Source organism: Canis aureus, chromosome 7 (assembly GCF_053574225.1).
Source record: "Canis aureus isolate CA01 chromosome 7, VMU_Caureus_v.1.0, whole genome shotgun sequence".
NCBI lineage: Eukaryota > Metazoa > Chordata > Mammalia > Carnivora > Canidae > Canis > Canis aureus.
In genome coordinates, this window is record NC_135617.1 from 23,479,809 (window position 1) to 23,498,407 (window position 18,599).

The following is an 18,599-nucleotide window of genomic DNA, read 5'->3' on the forward strand; positions in this document are numbered from 1 at the left end:
CAGGAATATTAACCTTTTATTAGAAACGTTTCCCATTTTTTCTCCTACTCGATCTTTTTATTTAAGGATTTTTTCCAATATAGAAAATTTTAAGTTTTATGTAATTTTAAATTTTATGTAAAGTGGTTGAGCATCTTTGTCTTTATGACTTTTGGGTCTGCTATATTACTTAAAAAGTCAGTTTGGGACTTTTTATCTTCCAATGATGAAAAAAACAAACAGGTCATATATAGTGGAAAAAGTTAACAAAACAGTATGTATAACAAGATCCTAGTTTGCTTCATAAATATACATATTATTTCTTAAAAGAGAATAAGATAAAATAGGCAAAGTTGGGGAAGAATATAAGAAAAGTTTTATTTCCGTGTACCTCTGTAATGTTTGAATTTTATTTATGTGTATCTCACACAAGGTCATTATTTTAATTGAGATATAATTCACACACCATAAAACTTACCCTGTTAAAGTGAGCACAGGGATTTTTTAATGATTCATGAAGGTTTGGACCATCACCACTCTAATTCCAGGACATTTTCATCACCCCCAAAAGAAACACCATCCCCATTAGCAGATGCTCCTCACCGTCCTCTCCTTAAGCCCAGGCAACCACTAATCTACCTTCTATCTCTATAAAGATTTGCCTATTCTGAACATTTTATAACAATGGGATCTTACACTGTGTGGCCTCTGGTGTCTGGCTTCTTTCACTGAGCATAATGCTTTCAAGGTTCAACCTTGCCATTGATGTACCAGTGGGTACACCATGTATCAGTGCTTTGTTCTTTATTTATTGCCGAATAATAATTTACTCTGTGGATATACCACACTTTGTTGATTCATTGATCGGATTGATCGGTTGAGGGACATTTGGATTGTTTCCCCTTTTTGACTATTATCAATAATGCTACTGTGGGCATTGGTGTACAAGTGTTTTGTAGACAAGTTTTCAGTCCTCTTCATTGTGCATCTAGCAGAATCGCTAAATCATATGATAACTATATGTCTAACCTTCTGAGGAACTACCAGACTGTCTTCCAAGGTAACCACCATTTTACATTTCCACAGCAGTGTACGAGGGCTCCTGTTGCTCCACACCCTCACCAGCACTGGCTACTGTCCACCTTTTTTTATTATAGCCATCCTAGTGAATGTGGAATGGCATCTCATTTTGGTTTATGAGTTCATTTTTAGTATTTGAAAATTATAGAAAAGTCAGAAGCATTTTCCGAGTAGTAACCCTCGTAGTGGGATGGTTTTATTGTACAAGCATTTCTATCTACCTAATTGTAGGTTTTAGCAAGAAAGCATTAGAACGAGTTTCTTTGCATGGCCAAAAGCATTGATTAGTTGGACTTTCTTTATGAACACATTTTATGTCAGGAGGGATAAAAGTATGTGACAGTGAGTATGTGTGTACGTTTGGGTTTACACAGGACTGTGGGAGCAGGGAGAAATGATGTCTGGCATGCAATAAGATGGAAGAGCTGTGTCTGACCCTAATTCTTCCACCCACATGTCAACTTCCAGACATAAGTTGTATGTAAAAATTTTACACTCATTGTTGCAGTTCATTGAATCAGGCATCTTTTTTAAAATGCTGATGATTGGTCTGCTTCATAGAAAACTTTGCTAGGCAGCATAGAAGTCGGCCCTAGTTCTGCTTAAAACAATGTTTTTGTGTTGTCTAGAAAAATGTTCCTAGCATCGGGAATTCCAAAGCATACAGTCTGTCTGGAAGAAGAAACCATGTGACAAAGAAAGATAGGGCTAATAAACAGAATTAATAATACCTCATACCTATCAGGCAATTCAGACTTTTCAAAGCACTTTCTCCATCTGTTACCCAATTCTATTCTTCATAGCAATCCTGTAAGCTAAGTAGGGCATGTATTATTATCTTCCTTTCTCACAGATCCTCAAAGAACTTCAGGATAGAGAGAATGAAAGACTGGCCTGAGGTCACGCGGCTAATTAATTGCAGTACAACTAAATCCCAGGTGTCCTGCGTTTGTTCTGGAAAATGGACCATGAGAATAGAGGGTAGGAGGACAATTGTGTGGGAAACATTTCTTAGTGGCGATGGGACATTCTGTCACAGGCATCTGTCTTGCGTGGACCTGGCTGTCTGCCGGCTAGCAGCACTGACTTGTCAGCCCGGGGGGCATCTCGCTTCCTCCCCTGACAAGGTACAGAGGACTGAGGGCCTCGTTAGAGCACAGGTGTTAAAGACGCTGGGCCTAAGGGTACCGTTAGTATGATCCGACTCCTGCCGCTTCTATTCAACACCGGATAGTGAAACCAAGAAAGGGGGTAGGAAAAAGGATTCACAAACCAGCTTCGGCTGGTATTTCTAGAGGAAATGCTTATGTTCAGCTTTTTCCACAACTTTTGCATCTCTGTCCCGTTTCTCCAGTAGCTCCCATTCAGCAAACCTGCAGTTCCAGGCAGGTGAAATGTGGTAAGAGGCATGGTGAAGTGAGGTGGCTGTGGTCTGCTTACAACCCTGTAAAAAGGACGCAGGGAAAACCGAGGTCACCAGAGCAAGACAGCCATTGTTTGGGAGTGGGAATTTTTTTTCTCCACCTTTTGTCTCATTTGAATTTTCTGCAAGAAGTTCTATTTCTCATATAATTATTTTTTTTACATATTTAAAATTTAAATTCAATTTGCCAACATATAGCACAACACCTTTAACGGTATTTTGTTTAACTGGGAGCAGGGGGTAGTTTTGGCTGCAGAACGAGGTGGTCGTGGGTAAGGAGAGAAGTGGAACTGATTCCTGTTGGACGGGAGGAGGCACTGGCACTGCAGGGTCCCCCGGCACCCCTGCTCAGGCCCTGGAGGAGAAATATTTAGGTTTCATTTGCCATCTAGATGTCATAACTTTCCTTCCACCTTTTCCCAGCCCCCAGGGCCAGAGGTCCCTCAGCATTCTGCAGCGACCACCCATTTCACCATGTGCTCATGAGCTGGGACCCCCAGAAGGCCTAACCTGGCTCTGGTGGCTGTTTGGGTCCAGGTCAGGTCCTGGGACGGGACTGGAAAGCCCCCTGTCCTGTACTTCCAGTTGTGCTCCAGAAGGCCCAAGCCACTGAGGGCAAATCCACAGCAGCAGATGGTGCAAACTGTGGCGCTGGCCCATGGGGCCCTGTTGGGCCCTTGGCTGGCTGCCTCTGTGGCTGCCCCTGACTTTTGGAGTCTCTACTGAAAACCAAAGTGGGGGCGGGCATGAGCAGCAGCCATGAGAAACCATACGCTCCATCCCATGGGCCCTGCCCCCTTTTGTGCAGCGTGCTCAGCCTCCTGTGGGTCTCGCAGGTGGACCGGGGTTGCAGGCCTGCGTCCAGGCAGGTGGTGACGGCAGCTGGCAGGACGTTTCATCTCGGGAGGTCAGGTGTTTTGCACTGAGAGTCCAGTGAATGAAAATGAACCCACTGCTGAGAAGTAAAACCCTGGAAGAATGAGTGTGTGGAGGGACAAGAAATAAGATGTTAAGCCCTCTAGGGCCTATTTGGGTTATGAGAATTTGCCAAAAGAAAGGGAGAAGGGCCTCTGCCCCTCTCGATGTGTTTGAACCTTCTAAGGCCAGGTCGCATTAGCTGACTTTCGAGCTCCTTTAGGGGAGTGTTTGGGTGCCTGCCAGCTTCAGAATGGACTGTTCTCCCCTCCCCATAAGGGGCTCTGCGGCTGCTCTTCATCTGCAGGGAAGATGCCCACTGGCTTGGAACTTACTTCTCTGAAAATAGCAGTGTTCCCACTGCTCTATCCCAAACACTTCGGGACTTCCCTCGGGTGGGCAGTGTGAATTCTCCCTTGCTTGAGCCCTAACAGAGCCTATTAAAAAGAAACCCCACCGCCCGGCCACTCTTGTTTCTTTAACGTGGAGGAAGGTCTATAGCTGTCTATTTTCTTTTCCTTTGACCTCTTTAAAAAGCAGCTGGAGTTGCAACAGCTCTCCCGAAACTTTCTATGGCCTTTTGCTTCGAGGACTTTGAAACGAGCGTTGTTGATTTTTCCTCTTCCTGTCAACCTCTGTCCTGTTTCCCTGGTGTTTTATAGTCTCTGTCCGGATGATGTTAAATACAGTAGCTCTTGGTCTAGAAGGCCTTTTGACTTTCCCTGCGGCCCGAACCGTAGGTATATATTCTTTCGGAAGAGAAGTAAACAGGATTCAGAGCCGAAGCAGCATTGCCTTGTCGTCAGCAGAAGGGGAGACCCCACGAGGCCCCACAGCGCTGCAACCTGTGTGTGCAAACAAGCTTCTTCCTGGTGTGGAGACATCCGTGTCCCCGCCAGGCTCATCTCTGTGTGAGTTAGGCACCGTCCAGGACTGGTGTGTCTGTTTGTTATCCAAAGGGTATAAAGGGAAATCAAACATTCTTCGGATCATTATGAGCCCTGTGCAAACACAGCCCGTGGACAAAGCCTGCTGGCTTTCCCTGGCTGCCGGCCTTCAGCGGTGGGAGCAGCGCTGGGCTGACTGTGGCGGAATGCGAGCTGTCGCCACTTTGCTTTCTTGGGCCGAAATGGCACAGGTGGCACGGGGCAGGGTTCGCCAGGCGGAGGTTGAATCAGAGCACCCATTGGGAGCCCTCGGCAAATGGCACATCCAGCAGGCTCAGAGCTATGAAGGACCCTGACAAAGCAGTCGCATCCAGCCACGGAAGAGTCAAATGATCGCGCAGTGGGGCTGCCTTTGTGCGTGGGGATTAACTGGCCGTCAGTGCCAGGATCTAGACTGTCTTCCCGCATCTGATGCAATCAAAGAAAAAGCCTGAGCTCACACTAAAGTATCTTCATCTCACCCCCCTGAACAGCGCAGACATAACACTGCAGCTTCTGTATATTAACGAGGGGTTGGTGTCTTCACCCAAAAATATTTTGATCAATGAGACCCGGCCTCTCCTGGTTTTCTGGTTAAGTTCACTGCAGCCCATTTGTCCCGTCTTCTAGGGCTGTGCTGTCCAGTGTAGCAGCCACAAACCACGCGTGGCTATGGAGCCCTAGAAATGTAAAAAAGAAAAAGAAATGTGCCTAGTTCTGAATTGTGACAAGAGCAAAAAAATAGGCCTCCAATTTTGAAAATGCGCTGCCAAAACAGTAAAGTAACTCAATAATGTTTATATTAATTACACGTTGAAAATATTGTGGACCTACTGGGCTAAGTTAAATATACTATTAAAATGAATTTCAGTTGTTGGGTTTTTTTTTTTTTTTTCACTCCCTTTAATGTGGCTCCTAGAAATGCAAAATCACAGCTCTTGCTATTTGCATTGGACAGCGCTGGGCGGGCACTTGAAGTTTAGGTCTATGGTGCCATCTGCTGGTCCACGCAAAGCAGACGCTGATGTAAGCAAGAATTAAGTGAAGCTGAGCTGGGAGACAGTCTCTTGGTCAAACAACACGCAACCTTCCTTTTCTGAAACAGATCCAGAACCAAATCCAGGAGTCCCTGCATCACCAGGAGAGGGCAATGAGGAACTGCTGGAAGATTCAGGCCTGTGCATTTGACAGACTATAAGGAGGTCACAGATCCATCCCTCCAGAGACTCACGTCCTGTCTTTGGATAATGCTTATTTGCCTTTGTCAGGAGTTTGGAAGTTGGAATCTTGCTGCTGACAGTATCTGCATCAGTTCTCACTGCTGCATAACAAATCGCCCCCAGATCCCATGGCTTAAATCATTTATCATCTCTTCTTTGGGGCAGGAACTCAGGAGTGGCCCATCTGAGCACTTCTGGCTTGGGATACGTCATGAGGTTGAAGTCAGTGGCTGGGGCTTCCATATCTGAAGGTGTGACAGGGGCCTGGAGAATCCACGTCCGGGGTGGTTGGTTCACATGAGTGGCCAGGCAACGCTGATAGTTGGCTGCAGGCCTCAGTTCTTCTCCACATGGGCCTAGGCCCTCCACAGCACTGCCTGAGAGTCTTGTAGGCCCGGCAGCTGGTTTCCTCCAGAGGGAGCAGTCTAAGAGCCTAAAGAAGAAGCTACGCCTTCTTTTATAACCTCGCCTCTAACCACATACTGTGACTCCCACCGCATGGCGATGATTGAGAGGCAGGAATGTACATCCCCCCCACCCCCCCGATGGAGAAAAGTCACCATCATGTTGTAAAAGAAAATGTGAGATGGGATGGCCATTGTATTTTTTGAAAATACAATCTGCCAAAGTGCCCAACTTTGTACAGCCCTATGCAGCTCAAACGCATGCCCCATTTTGCAGATGAGAACATTGAGGCCCAGAGAAGTAAGGTAACTAGCCTGAAGTGTCATGTCTCCTAGAAGGACTAAAGCCCACTTCCAGCTCCTGGTCCACCTCGGTGTAGCCTACCTGAGCTCTCTCGCTGCATCTCCTTAAGCCATGGCACTGAAAATCACACTGGCGGTTTCATCTTTCCAGCCCCTTCGAAGTGTGTGGTGCTCTCCTTATTCAAGTGATTCCCATAATTCCTTAGATGGTATCTGTCTGTGAATTGTTCTTTGTGGAGTCGAGGCTCCATGGAAGTAGGTTTCAACTATCTAGCCCTTGTTACAAAATTGCTACAGCAGTGAAAAAGTATGCATTCTCCAATAGCTCCCATGCCGTTTGCTTCAGAAATCTCAGGAATGATAACCACGTTATAATTTGTGTTCACGGGACACCTGGGTGGCTCAGTGGTTGAGTGTCTGCCTTTGGCCCAGGGCGTAATCCTGGAGTCCCAGGATCGAGTCCCACATCAGTCTCCCTGCATGGAGCCTGCTTCTCCCTCTGCCTGTGTCTCTGCCTCTCTCTGTGTGTGTCTCTCATGAATAAATAAATAAAATCTTTAAAAAAAATAATAATTTGTGTTCACATTCTGTTTTACTCTCTAAATATTACATCTTATTTCTCTCTGAAACAAGAAAGACTTGATCATTGGCTGCATTCAGTAGTTTCCATACTACTTGGTCATCCTAAAAAGGAGGTTTTACCTGTTGTTTTTTTTTTTTTTTTTTTTTTTTTTTTTTTTTTGATGTTTTGCCAGCTGGAATTCCAACTAAAACCCAACCACCATAATCATATTCTACTGTTCTTGGTTTCAGGTCAAACTTCCCTTCCCTGTAGATCAAATCACAGATCTTCCAAGGAACGATTTCCAGATGATGATTAAGATGCACAAGCTAACCTCAGAACAGTTAGAGTTCATTCACGACGTCCGACGGCGCAGCAAGAACCGCATCGCGGCCCAGCGCTGCCGCAAGCGGAAACTGGACTGTATTCAGAATTTAGAATGTGAAATCCGCAAATTGGTGAGTTGACCTGTTCATTGCTGTCGGCAACCTGGAGTGAGCAGGATTCGTGCAAAGTTGCAGTGGTGGAGGCTAGACAAGTGGAGGGAAGGGTCAGCATTTTGGGAAGTTTGGGGTTATTTTCAAGCAAGTTTCTCAACAAAACTAGTAGCTTTATATCTGCAATTGTGTGTGTCTGTGCAGGTGTGTAATCACGTTTCAATATTTTATGGCCTTCAGCCACACATATAGAGGTAGTCCTTTGGGTTTTTTCCATTCAACATGTCCTAGCTGCTAACATCCTTTGCGAACGCGTGTGGGCCAGGTATTATTCCCAACTGTTTTTTGTAAACGATCACGTTAGATCCTCACATCAACCCTATGACTTAGGCTCTATTTTATCTCCATTTTCAGAGGAGGGAATGAGTGCAGAGAGTTTTGCCAACTCCCCGCTCTGTGGCAGAGCCTGAATGCAAACCCAGTTGCCTGATTCCAAATCTTGTAACCTGCCACCGCCACTTTCTCCTGCCCCCACAGAAGAATGTAGAATCCAGATAGGACACCACATGACCTGAAGCCCCTCGAAGCTCCAGGGTCCTTGAGTTTGCAGTTCTGCCTCCAAGTGGCTGGCTCCTCTTCCCCGTGCCTGAGAGTATTTTGTCTCAGGGAATAAGTTCCCAGGCTCCCCTCACTGGGAGCTCGGTGCCCCCTTCTCCTTGGTAAGCAAGCTTAAGCCACAGGAAGTAAATCCAGATGGCCTCTGGCTCCTGACTTAGCTCGGAAAGCAGAGAGTGCAACCTCATTCAGCTCAACCTTTGTGCTGGCCAAATACCGGGAACATCTCAGGTGCCATGTCGTGTCAGGCTGAAGAAGAGAGAGGCCACAGTGATGTGCTTATGATCTAAGTTTGGGTCCTCAGACCATACACGGTGATCCTGGGCCTCATGGTAAACCACCGTCCCAATGAGAACCTAAGAATGAGATAAGAATAAGACATTTGAAAAGCATGAGTAAAGGTCATCCAGGACTTCAGAGTCTGTTTTCTTTTTTGGTCAACTCCCACCAAGCAGGGGAACTGCTCCTGGCAGGGCCTCCCCTCACCTGCCAAATAAAGCCCAAGCTTCTTAGGAAGACATTCATACTTGCTCATACAGGTTTAGTCTGTAGCTACGTCCAGAATCACCTTCCACTCCAAACTTGACCGATAATAAAATCAAACGCTCTGCACTTCCTGCCACTTGCTCTTTCTGCTTCTGTGTTTGTGCTAGCTCCCCTCTACCATGGACATTCCTTGGCTATTTTCTTCTCTGACTTCATCCTTTAAGAATCAGGTTACTGCCTCTTCTCAAGGAAACCCCTTTCCTGAGTCCCTGGGGAGGCTGAGCACCCAGCCCTGGAGCCCTGATCTGACCTCTGGCTTCCTGCTCATCCCAGCAGTCTTGCCTCATCTATGTGTGTGTGTCTGTCCCCCCAACTCCTGGGCGAAGCGGTAGGTTCCTCACAACAGGGTCAGTGACTGGATCGTCCCCTAGTCTCACCACAGCAGGGCCAGGGATGCCTCTCAGGAAACGTCTCTTGCCCTGAAATGTATCTGAAATTGTGACTGGGTTGTGGGATTACAAATTCCTTCTCTCTTCCCAATTTTTCTTTAACGTTGCTTTAACAACGACAAGAACAGTTTGCATTTAAGCCACATAAGGAAGCAAGACATCGCTGCTGGTGAACGTGGGTCTTCTGAAAGCTGGCGGGGCTTCGGCAGGGACCTAGAAAAGCTGAGTCTGCCAAGGACGGGCTTTCAGGGCCCTGAGCACAGGTCCATGGTCATTCGGCCCTGTGCCCCTCTCCAGAAAGCAGAACGATTCTCATCACCTGTATTTGAGAAATACCTGATTTTTTAATTAGCATTCTTTCCTTGTAATTTTGTAATACTGAATACATAGCAAAGTCTAAGCCACACACCAGGCAGATACGTAAAGCACTTTGCTGATAGTGTTCAGTTGAAGGACGGAGAGGGCATATCCTACTTCTCCTCCCACTGTTTCTGGAGACCCCTTAAATAATAGGCTGCATTTTCCCACTGAGTGAGAGTTTTCCGAGCTCATCAATGTACATCTGTGACTTAGAGCTTCACCCCAGTAACCAAGGCCTGGGTTTATACTGCCTTTCCTGCACAGAGCCAAAACACTTTTTTTTTTTCTTATGGTCATTTGAAAAGGTTGTTTTATTATCAATGTAACTAATCACAACGAAACCATCTCTTACAACTAAAGACATTATAATGAATTTTCTTTACAACTGAAGAGAAATGGGATTTGCTATTTCACATCAAATAGAACAGGCTGTGTAAATTCTTCTTCCTATTGTAAAATATAATTTCATCTATAAAATCAGTCATGAAATATTAAAACTGAAACAACAGAATCTATATCCTTTACCTAATTTACTTAAAACGGTCTATTCACTTAAAAAGGGGGGGAGGTACATGTGATAGAGCCCCTGTACTTCCTCATTAAGTGTTTCCATTAGACCCTTTATTTTCAACAATTTTATAATACAGCCATAAAAATGCATTCCATGATAATAGTATACTTTCCTCAAATCTGCCTTTTATCTTTATCAAAAGGCAAGAGAATGAAGCACGTGGCATATTGAAGGCTGAGGAAAGAGAAGGAGGAGAAGCATTTCTTTTTCTTCTCCCTAAAAGTGGTCCGCAACAGTTTGCAGATCGGTGGGGCGGGGGGGGCCGTCAATGGCTTGGCCAAGATAATGTGGCATAACAGGGACTGAGATGGCCCTCCTGGGACCAGGCAGTGTCACCTCTGGCTCTGCAGGCCCCAGTGCTTCTGGGCGCTCTGGGTGGCACAGCCACAAACGTAAAGATTTTTCGGGGAGGGACCTCCAGATGTACTTTGTTTCTTATCCACCGCCCTCCAGCTGGGTGTCAAGGATGGCCCTGGCGTGGGGGCAGAGGGGGGAGGCCAGTACGCCCCGCGAGTCCCCGGCACACACGCACTCACCCCCCACTCCCACACTGCCTCCGGCGCACCACTCAGCTTTTGCAAAGTTGCATAATGTATTTCTCTCAACTTGCACTTGTACATCTGTTTATTTTTCATTTTTAAAACATGTTTTCTTGATAAATTTATAAATATTTTAGCAGGTGCCCTTTCCCCGTGTAAATCTCCGTCTCCGACACACATGCCCACGCTGCCTGCCAGATTGCATTCATGCTCCAGCACGTGCAGCAACCATGTCAGAGCCCCCATCTCGTATGTTCGCTTCCCTCTCCTCCTTTCTCTCTCCCTCTCCCTCTGCCGCACCCCCAACTCATTCCCCCTCCCATCTGGTGGTGATGTCCGGTTTCCTCATCTCTCTCACTGGGTGTGCCCCATGGAACCCCCACAACTTCTCTCCTCGCACAGATAGTTCAGGTGTAACCTTCACCAGCCTCCCCCCTAGTGGTGAAATTCATCTCTCTGATGGGATGATGAATTTTAGTAACACAGGAAGTCCTGTGGGATTTTCTTGGAGGACAACCTCTCAGAACCTCAGGCTGCTCTGCTCGGCTAGGGCTCGGTCTCCACGCCTCTGTCTGCCCTCCCCGTGTCCGCGGAGAATCGGTGCCCGTGACCCGCTGCACGGTCCCCACCTGTCCCAGAGAGGACCTGCTCTGTGCAGTCTGTCCCCCGCAAAGGCCAGAAAACCCGCTGAGGTTTAATCGAACCGTGTGACATTGCCAATGGCCACTTTTTGTTGTGATTTTTGTTGACTTTTTTAATAGACTTCTTTTTTAGAGAAGTTTTCGTTCACAGCAAAATTGAATGATGCCCCTGCCCCCTACCCCTGTACACTCACCGCCTCCCCCATCATCAACACCTCCCACCCGGGTAGTGCATTTGTTACAGTTGAGGAACTGGAATGCACACATCATAGTCACCCAATGCCCATAATTTATATCAGGGCTCACTCTCGGTGTTGTGTAGGTTGTGGATTTGGACAGTAGATGCATCCTGACTGTACAGTGAGTAATTCTGCTGCCCTGAAGATCCTCTGTGCTTCACCTGCCCATCCCTCTCTCCCCCCACTCCGCACTCCCTGGCCACTTCTGGTCTTTCCCCATAATGTTGCCTCTTTCCAAAATGTCATAGAGTTGGAATTGGTCAATTTCTGACCTTCAAAAATGGCAGCCTAATGCGTTTGGGGAGCTTTTTCCAACTACGCTTTTGGGACTGAGAGTTTTCCAGTTGATTCTCTGCAACCCCCAAATTCCCAGAAACCAGCTCCTTGACCCCCTGCGGTTCTCTGGCAGGTGATAATTTTGCCAGACCCCAGAGAAGGACGAAGAGCTGCCGCACGGAAGGCGTCTGTCTGTCTGGTCTGTCTGTCGGGCTCCCTGGCACGCCCGGGTAGGCTGCTCAGGCCCAGCTCCCTGAACCTGGTCTGTGGGTCCCCAGATCCTGGCCTGCGCGTTCGTGAGCCCCCGTGTAACACAGAGTGCAGCAGCTGGCCAAGCCCGGGAGCCGAGGGCTCCTGTCCTCCGGGTCAGGCTTGACGGGGCCTTGTCCTTCTCTGTGGTGCAGGTGTGCGAGAAGGAGAAGCTGCTGTCGGAGAGGAACCAGCTGAAGGCCTGCATGGGGGAGCTGCTGGACAACTTCTCCTGCCTCTCCCAGGAGGTCTGCCGCGACATCCAGAGCCCCGAGCAGATCCAGGCCCTGCACCGGTACTGCCCCGTCCTCAGGCCCGTGGGCCTCCCCGCCGCCGCCGGTATTAACGCTGCGCCCCTGGGCGTCGAGCAGAACCTGGCCGCCCCCCAGTGCGCGGCGGGGGAGAGCGCGCCCTGCTGCCTGGAGCCCGGGCCCGCGCCCCCCGGCCCCCCCTGGGCTCCCAGCGGCGCCCCCCCCTCCTCCTCCTCCTCCTCCTCCTCCTCGGAGAATTGCACGAGGAGGCCGGAGGGCAGCGACCCGGGGGGCTTCCCGGAGAGGGGGCCTCCGCTGGAATCCAGGAGCCAGACGGTGACCGTGGACTTCTGCCAGGAAATGACTGACAAGTGTACGACTGACGAGCAGCCCAGGAAGGAGTACACCTAGGGACGCGGCCCACTTGGCGGCCCCGCCGCCCCCCAGGTGCTCCCCGGGCAGCCCGCCGTGCTGCTCTTCTGCCGTCTGGAAGAACCTAGAAGGAATCGGTGCACACTACAGCGTTCTTAGCAGCAATACTGTCTCTGAGTATTCCCTCCTCTCTCCGCGCCGAGCGGTACAGTTACCTTCCCAATGGTGCTAGCCCTTGCCCGGCAAGGGGCGGCGGCGGTGGTGGCACTGCCTGTCTGTGGGTGAATTTCAGTCTCAACAGGGATAGACTATAACACCTCCAGGACCCAACCACGGATTTCTTTTCTCAGTGGCCCATGTCACAAACCCTATCTCAGGAATTTCTTCTGAATGTTCAATTTTTTTCATTGAAGACAGCTTCTATACACATCAAAGTTTTATAGCTAGACTGTACATATTATATATAATATATATATATAAAATATATATATATCCATATGCAAAAGTCCTGCATGCCTCAATTCTCTCATCCTGAAACTGGAAACTTCATTTCTCATTTACCAACAGGTTCCAACATTCCTCTTCTTTTGTCTCCCATGCTAGAACTAGTTTGGTAACCGTTAACATGGTCATTTTTCTTGCTTCGCAGTTCAATTTCAATTTGTACTTATTTATGGATCAGAATTCAGTGTTGGAAGCTTTTTTTTTTTTTTTTGGAGGTTTTATTTCAGACCCTTTTTTGTTGTCGTTTGGTTTGCTTTGGGCACCATCAGCTGGTGTCATCTGAGTGTCGTGGGTTTGTTTTTCTTTTTTTCTTTTTTTTTTTTTTTCTTGCAGATACTGTACAGTCATGGTCAACTTTGCCACTTGCACTGAGTTTTGGGTCAAACCTATTTTCTTAAATGAAGTTGTTACTTCAGTATAACTCAAGTATACTGTATATTCTTTGCTTTTAGTTTAAAAAGTAAGACATTTTAGCTAATTAAAAAGCACTCAGGTGATAATTATGTAGGAAAAATAATCTTGCCAAATAATGAATTCATCCTAGGATGTGTAGACAATAATCTGCTTGAATATTTTTATATTTCACCTCCTCCCCACCTTTCCCGGAAGCAAAGTTTAAATGCGGAGAGTTCAGAGTTGATGCTGGACGTTCAGACTCCTAAGTGGGGAGAGAGTGTGGACGTCCGCTCGAAAGTGCATCCAAACAGCAGGAACCCATGATTTTGTTCCAGAACTCAGCAGGCATTGGCTCCTAAAAATCAAGTTATTACTATTTTCTCACCCAGGGGGCGAGTCCCATTCATTTCAGCCGGTCCTCAGGCCTCTGCCTGCCTTTGGAAGTGCAGTGAGGGAGGAACTTTTTGGAAGGATTTGGCCGATGGATCGGCCACCCCGCCCCTCCCCTGCCCAGGCCGGGCTCCCAGGATGTCTCACCTGAGTGAGTTTGCATCACAGCACCTGGAGTTGCCTGTAAGTGGCGTCCTGGGCTGATGCAGCTCGCCCAGAGGAGGGGAGAGCAGAGCGGGAGGAGGGGCGCACGTGAGCCTGGGGTCTGTCCCTGACGCAGGCAGAAGTATTTCTTTCTCCTTCCCCCTCTCCAGATGCTTTGAGTTGAATTCTGAGGTTTTTCTGCTCATCTCTTGTCCGAAGGCAGATTTCATTCTGAGGCTTTGGACATGATATGGCCAAGGAGCCCTCCCTGCCCCCCTCCCCGCCACACACACACCTACCCTCACCTGATGATAATTTTCTTCTCTTGCTGCAAAACTGGTTGGCTTGCAACCCACGGAGAGCAGCTTCCCTTGGCTTTGGGGGCGTGCTGGCCCCTGGCCACGTTTACAGGAAGATGTGCCCAGACCCTGCCGCCAGCCTAAGAGGAGGAATCGGCTCCCTCCCTCCGGTGGGCCCTCCAGCCGGGCTGCGGGAAGAGTCCCGAAAGGTTTGATGTGGGGATGGGGTGGTGGGCAGTGGGGAGTAGATGGTTGACTTTGTTTCTTTATTTGTGCCATTGTTTGGACAATATTAAAGCTGCATGTAAAAGGGGAAATTAGTATATGATGTAGGCGAAAAGTGAAATCATAGTAACATGTTTTAGTATTATTAACTTTTTTCTGTACAAATATTAGCGCTAAATGTTTAAATATGTATGAATGCCAGAAATTTGTTGGTTCATGCGGTAGGATAAAAAAAAAAAAAGACTTTTCTTTTAAAATAGTTCCGCTTTTAAAACCTGCCTCTGGGTTTCTGTTTCTCCTCATGTGTGCGTGTCTGCGTGTGCTAGTCTGAGACGGACTTTGCCGCAGCTCGGAGTTGGAGCTGCCCTTCTTATGAGGGTTGTTGGAGGAATTTCTCGGCCTAGTGGAACCGTGCTGTGCTTCACCGTGGGGTTTGCCTTTGTAGAAAACTGGTGACAGCTGGGATTGAAATTCAGTGTGAATCCTGTGATAGGCCACAGGTATGTGTTACGGTGGAGGAGTCAGCCAACAGTAGTTTGTGTTTTAACTCTCTTGTTGCCTCTTTTAAGTGACCTCCTTTTCTTTTGGGGAAAAAAAAAAAAAAAAGAATGTTCTCTGCTAGTATCATAACCAGGTCCAAACCAACTTGTTGGCGTGATTCACCCTGGTGACAACTCATGTGCAACTGGTAGTCTTGACCACATTCCGTCCGTCTCCCTGTCTCCATGTCGTTCGGTCTGCACACACCTGCGCGGCCGGCCGCGGCCAGGTGGGGAAGGCTCTCCCTAGGTCCCTCCACCCTGACCCAGCCCACATTCTCCCTCCATCTACCCCGACCTCGCTTTTCCTCCTCTTCCTCAGCCAAACCCCTGCTATGGGGAACTGGTTAGAAACACTGCTTGAAAAAACTCTTTCCATTTCTTAGAGATTTTTAACAACTTGGGATTTTGTTCACTATGTACCATAAACAGTGACTGGCTCTGTGCAATTGTCTCCGTGACCTGTCCTATCTTTTACTACCCTGAACCATGTGTTCGTCAAAATTGTTTCTGGATGGATTCACAGGGAGGACTAGCTGGGGGCCAGAATCCAAATTGCCTCGAGTGTAGTCTTAAAAACCAACCTATCTCCTTAACCTGGGATCCCTTAGGAGGAGGCCGTGTCTTTTATGAAAAAGAAAAGTAAGTTAAGAGCAAGAAATAGTGTTTGCACAGTGCGGTGACATTTAGTTGTGCTCTTATGGGTTCTTCCTTATAAAAAATAAAGGACCCTCCAGCCATGGACTGTTGAGGAAGATCCCTGCCATGGCCCAGTTGAGTCTCCGAAGAGGTGGGCATGAGCTGCTGGGGTGGGGACCACGGAGGTGGCCCTGTGGCTAGTTAGCATCTGCCTGAATCTAGTCCTCCCCTTGAATCTGCCTTTGTTCTACTTGTGTGTCCAGACAACCTCACTTCATTCAGGTTGGTCAGGCTTTGGGCAGGTGAGTGCTTTGCTGTATGTGTGTGTTTCTCTGCGTTATCTGGGGGTGCCTTGAATAAAATCAAACTTCATTACATACTGATTCTGGAACAAAACAGTTGCAAAAACAAAACAAAAGAGCTGGCAAAGTTACTAGGCCATCCTGCTATTTCTATTCCGGGTTCCCTAACAATGACTCAGGCGTCAGAGGTGATGCTGCAGTATAAAACATTATTTTGTATAAGTAATTTATTAACTGTCTTTCTAAAAGTATGCTGCTTTTAAGATGCACTATGACTTTGGATTTAATCCTTGTATTGCTTTCCCAAGGAAGTAAAAAAAAAAAAAAAAAAAAAGGCTAGTGATTAGAATGCCAACTGCCACTTCTCCTTAAAAAGGAGGCCAGGGACCAGCTCTAGGACTTGCACGAGAGAACTGCCAGAAATCAGGTGGGCACAATGTGAAGTTCGAAGCTATGATCGGGAGGTCTAGGGGCGCCTGGCTGGCTCAGTCAATAAAGCAAGCGACTCTTGATCTTGGGGTTAAGTTCCAGCCCCACATTGGGTGTAAAGATGACTTTTAAAAATCTTTACAAAAAAAAAAAAAAAAGGCCTAAGCCTACAATTACTCTTTTAATACTTAATGATGCCATTAAGGAAGAAGAAACAAAGGTGTATAAACTATAAGCCTTTTAAGAAATCCCAGAGCCCTGTCCCTCTGGGCTGCTTTGCATCCTGTGGAGTAGCACAGCGCCTCTCAAAGTGGGTAAAGTCTGCAAGGTTACTCGGCTACAAAAGACCTACCCGGCTGGGTCTCTACATTATACCCCATTTAAACTAGCAGCTGCCTAACAAATGACTTCACACTGCTCCCCTTCTGCTTCTAGTTTTGGAGGAGTCGCAGACCCGAAAGGGAGCAAGAATCAAGTCTTGTCTTCAAAAAACTGTAAATAGACTGAGGAGCAGAATTTTTTTGTTGTTGTTTAAGAATAAAGCTGTTCACTCTATCCTAGGTTAATATTCCTTCCCCAAATTGAGGATCTTGTTGTAGGCACAGTTAATGGCGAGTCAGGCCACGGTGCAGTACCCTGTGTGGAGTTGGTATTCGTGCGGGAGGTCCGTGTGCATGGAGGCCATCTGGATGTTCTCAGTACCGCCCGAGCCGGCTCCTGACCTGAGCGTCAAAGACTGATGCTGTAGACTAGACGATATCTGTACACAGATAGTGTGTGCGGATCATATTTGTACATAGAAAGGACCTATGGTGGCAGATTGAGGATAAATTATTCGGCTGACGGTGCAAAAACATTTCTTGCAAAGAAAAGGAAATGTATAGTATTTTCCTACACTCCACCCGGGGAGATAATATTTATATCAAATGAGTATCAGTGCATTTTAATGGTAATAGGAAAATGATGCTGCCGTTCTGTGAAGACTACCCCTTGGGTGCAGAGGCCCACTTTGTAGCTTTGATTTAATGTTGTGACGTGGTGCATGCATCTCACTACCAAGCAATGGATAAACAACTCTGACTTTCACTTCATTCCAGTTTCTTGACCTCAGATAAAACAGTGGCCCTCCTTAGAAACAGAAGGGCACCAAGACCATTCAGTCAGTGCCAAGCGTTCCTGGGGGGGCTGACCGGACACGTATATGAGGAAGGAGGGAAGGGATTTGGGACAAAGAGGGTTTTTCCTACCGATGATGCTAAGTCTCCTACCCAAATATGCCTGCGGGCAGAGGGGTGACCTCCCCTGGGTCCTAGCAATGCCGCTGGCATGTGTGAAGGCTGGGATGCCCATTCACGCTCGGACGTGAAAGACCTGCCACCTCTGGTGAGTGCACCTGGGAGCTCCGGGTGCTGGTTAGACACGGTGAGCCGCTCGAGGCAAGCACCACCTCTGCTTGTGAGGCCAGAAGGGCCTGGGAGGATTTGTTCCAGAACCAGTCTGATGCAAGCGCACCTCTAATATATGCCTTACAAACTCCAGAGGCCATATTCAAAACAGGGTCTTCTCAGTGTATGCAAGGGGCTGCAGCCCCTCTCTTCTTCCTCCCCAGGTCGAACCATACGGACAGTTTCACACATATCTACCTGTATAACCCTCTGTACCTCTCATAACTGCTCAACGACTGTAACAGGTTACATCAGGTGTTTTTCTACATACTTTTTACACAGATTCTATGCGATTAATGTAACTTAATTCGATGCATCGTTTTATTGTACTAGTTCTTAGGCTTGTCTTTTTTTTTCTAAGTGATTGTGGTTTTTTGTTGTGGTTTTTATTGTAAAAATGAAATGGCTGTTGATGCTTATTCTCTGTAACTAAGAATTTTTACCATTTTGGGGGAAGAAAAGCATTGCTATGAACTAATGAATTGAAACTTCATTTACTCATTGTAAATACACTATTGTGCAAAAAAGAATTTTCACTCAATTGAATTGCTAGTGTTAACTGAATTTTGTCTAGACACCATTTCTGTTGATGAAATAAAGACATATCATTATGCATTGTAAGTTGGTTTTCCCTGCCTCTGCTCCCTGTGTAACGGATCATGGGACTGGAGGCCGTAGGAAATCTCTTCAGCCAGAGAGACCATGGGTCTTCCTCTAGCATGGACCTTTAACTGCTGCCTGATTAATCTGATGAGAGACCTAAAAAATGGGATAATGCTAATGTAACTCCTCAGCTCTGAATTAAAAAAAAAAAAAATCCCCGATGCCTGGGAAAGCAGATAAAAGGCATTAAACGCAATTTACTGGCTTCGATGTGCCATAGCCACACAAAACATCAGCTGGTGAAGGGCAGCTGGTGAAGGGTATTGTTTCGTACAAGGACATGTGGATCTACAGTTACCGCAAAATAACAGGTCTAATTGAAAACCG

At 47.1% G+C, this 18,599-nt stretch overlaps 1 protein-coding gene across 5 annotated transcripts in view; it reads left to right on the forward strand.

The window, feature by feature from the left end:
* BACH2 (BACH transcriptional regulator 2) overlaps positions 1–18,230 on the forward strand; it is a 359,196-nt gene extending 340,966 nt beyond the window's left edge. For all 5 annotated transcript variants that reach the window (XM_077903063.1, XM_077903060.1, XM_077903064.1 and 2 more), the window contains 2 exons: positions 7,064–7,270; positions 11,830–18,230. In XM_077903063.1, coding sequence (XP_077759189.1) covers positions 7,064–7,270; positions 11,830–12,336 — 714 coding nt within the window. In that variant the 3' untranslated portion in view covers positions 12,337–18,230. The remainder of the gene's footprint in view (positions 1–7,063; positions 7,271–11,829) is intronic.
* The last annotated feature ends 369 nt before the right edge of the window (positions 18,231–18,599 follow it).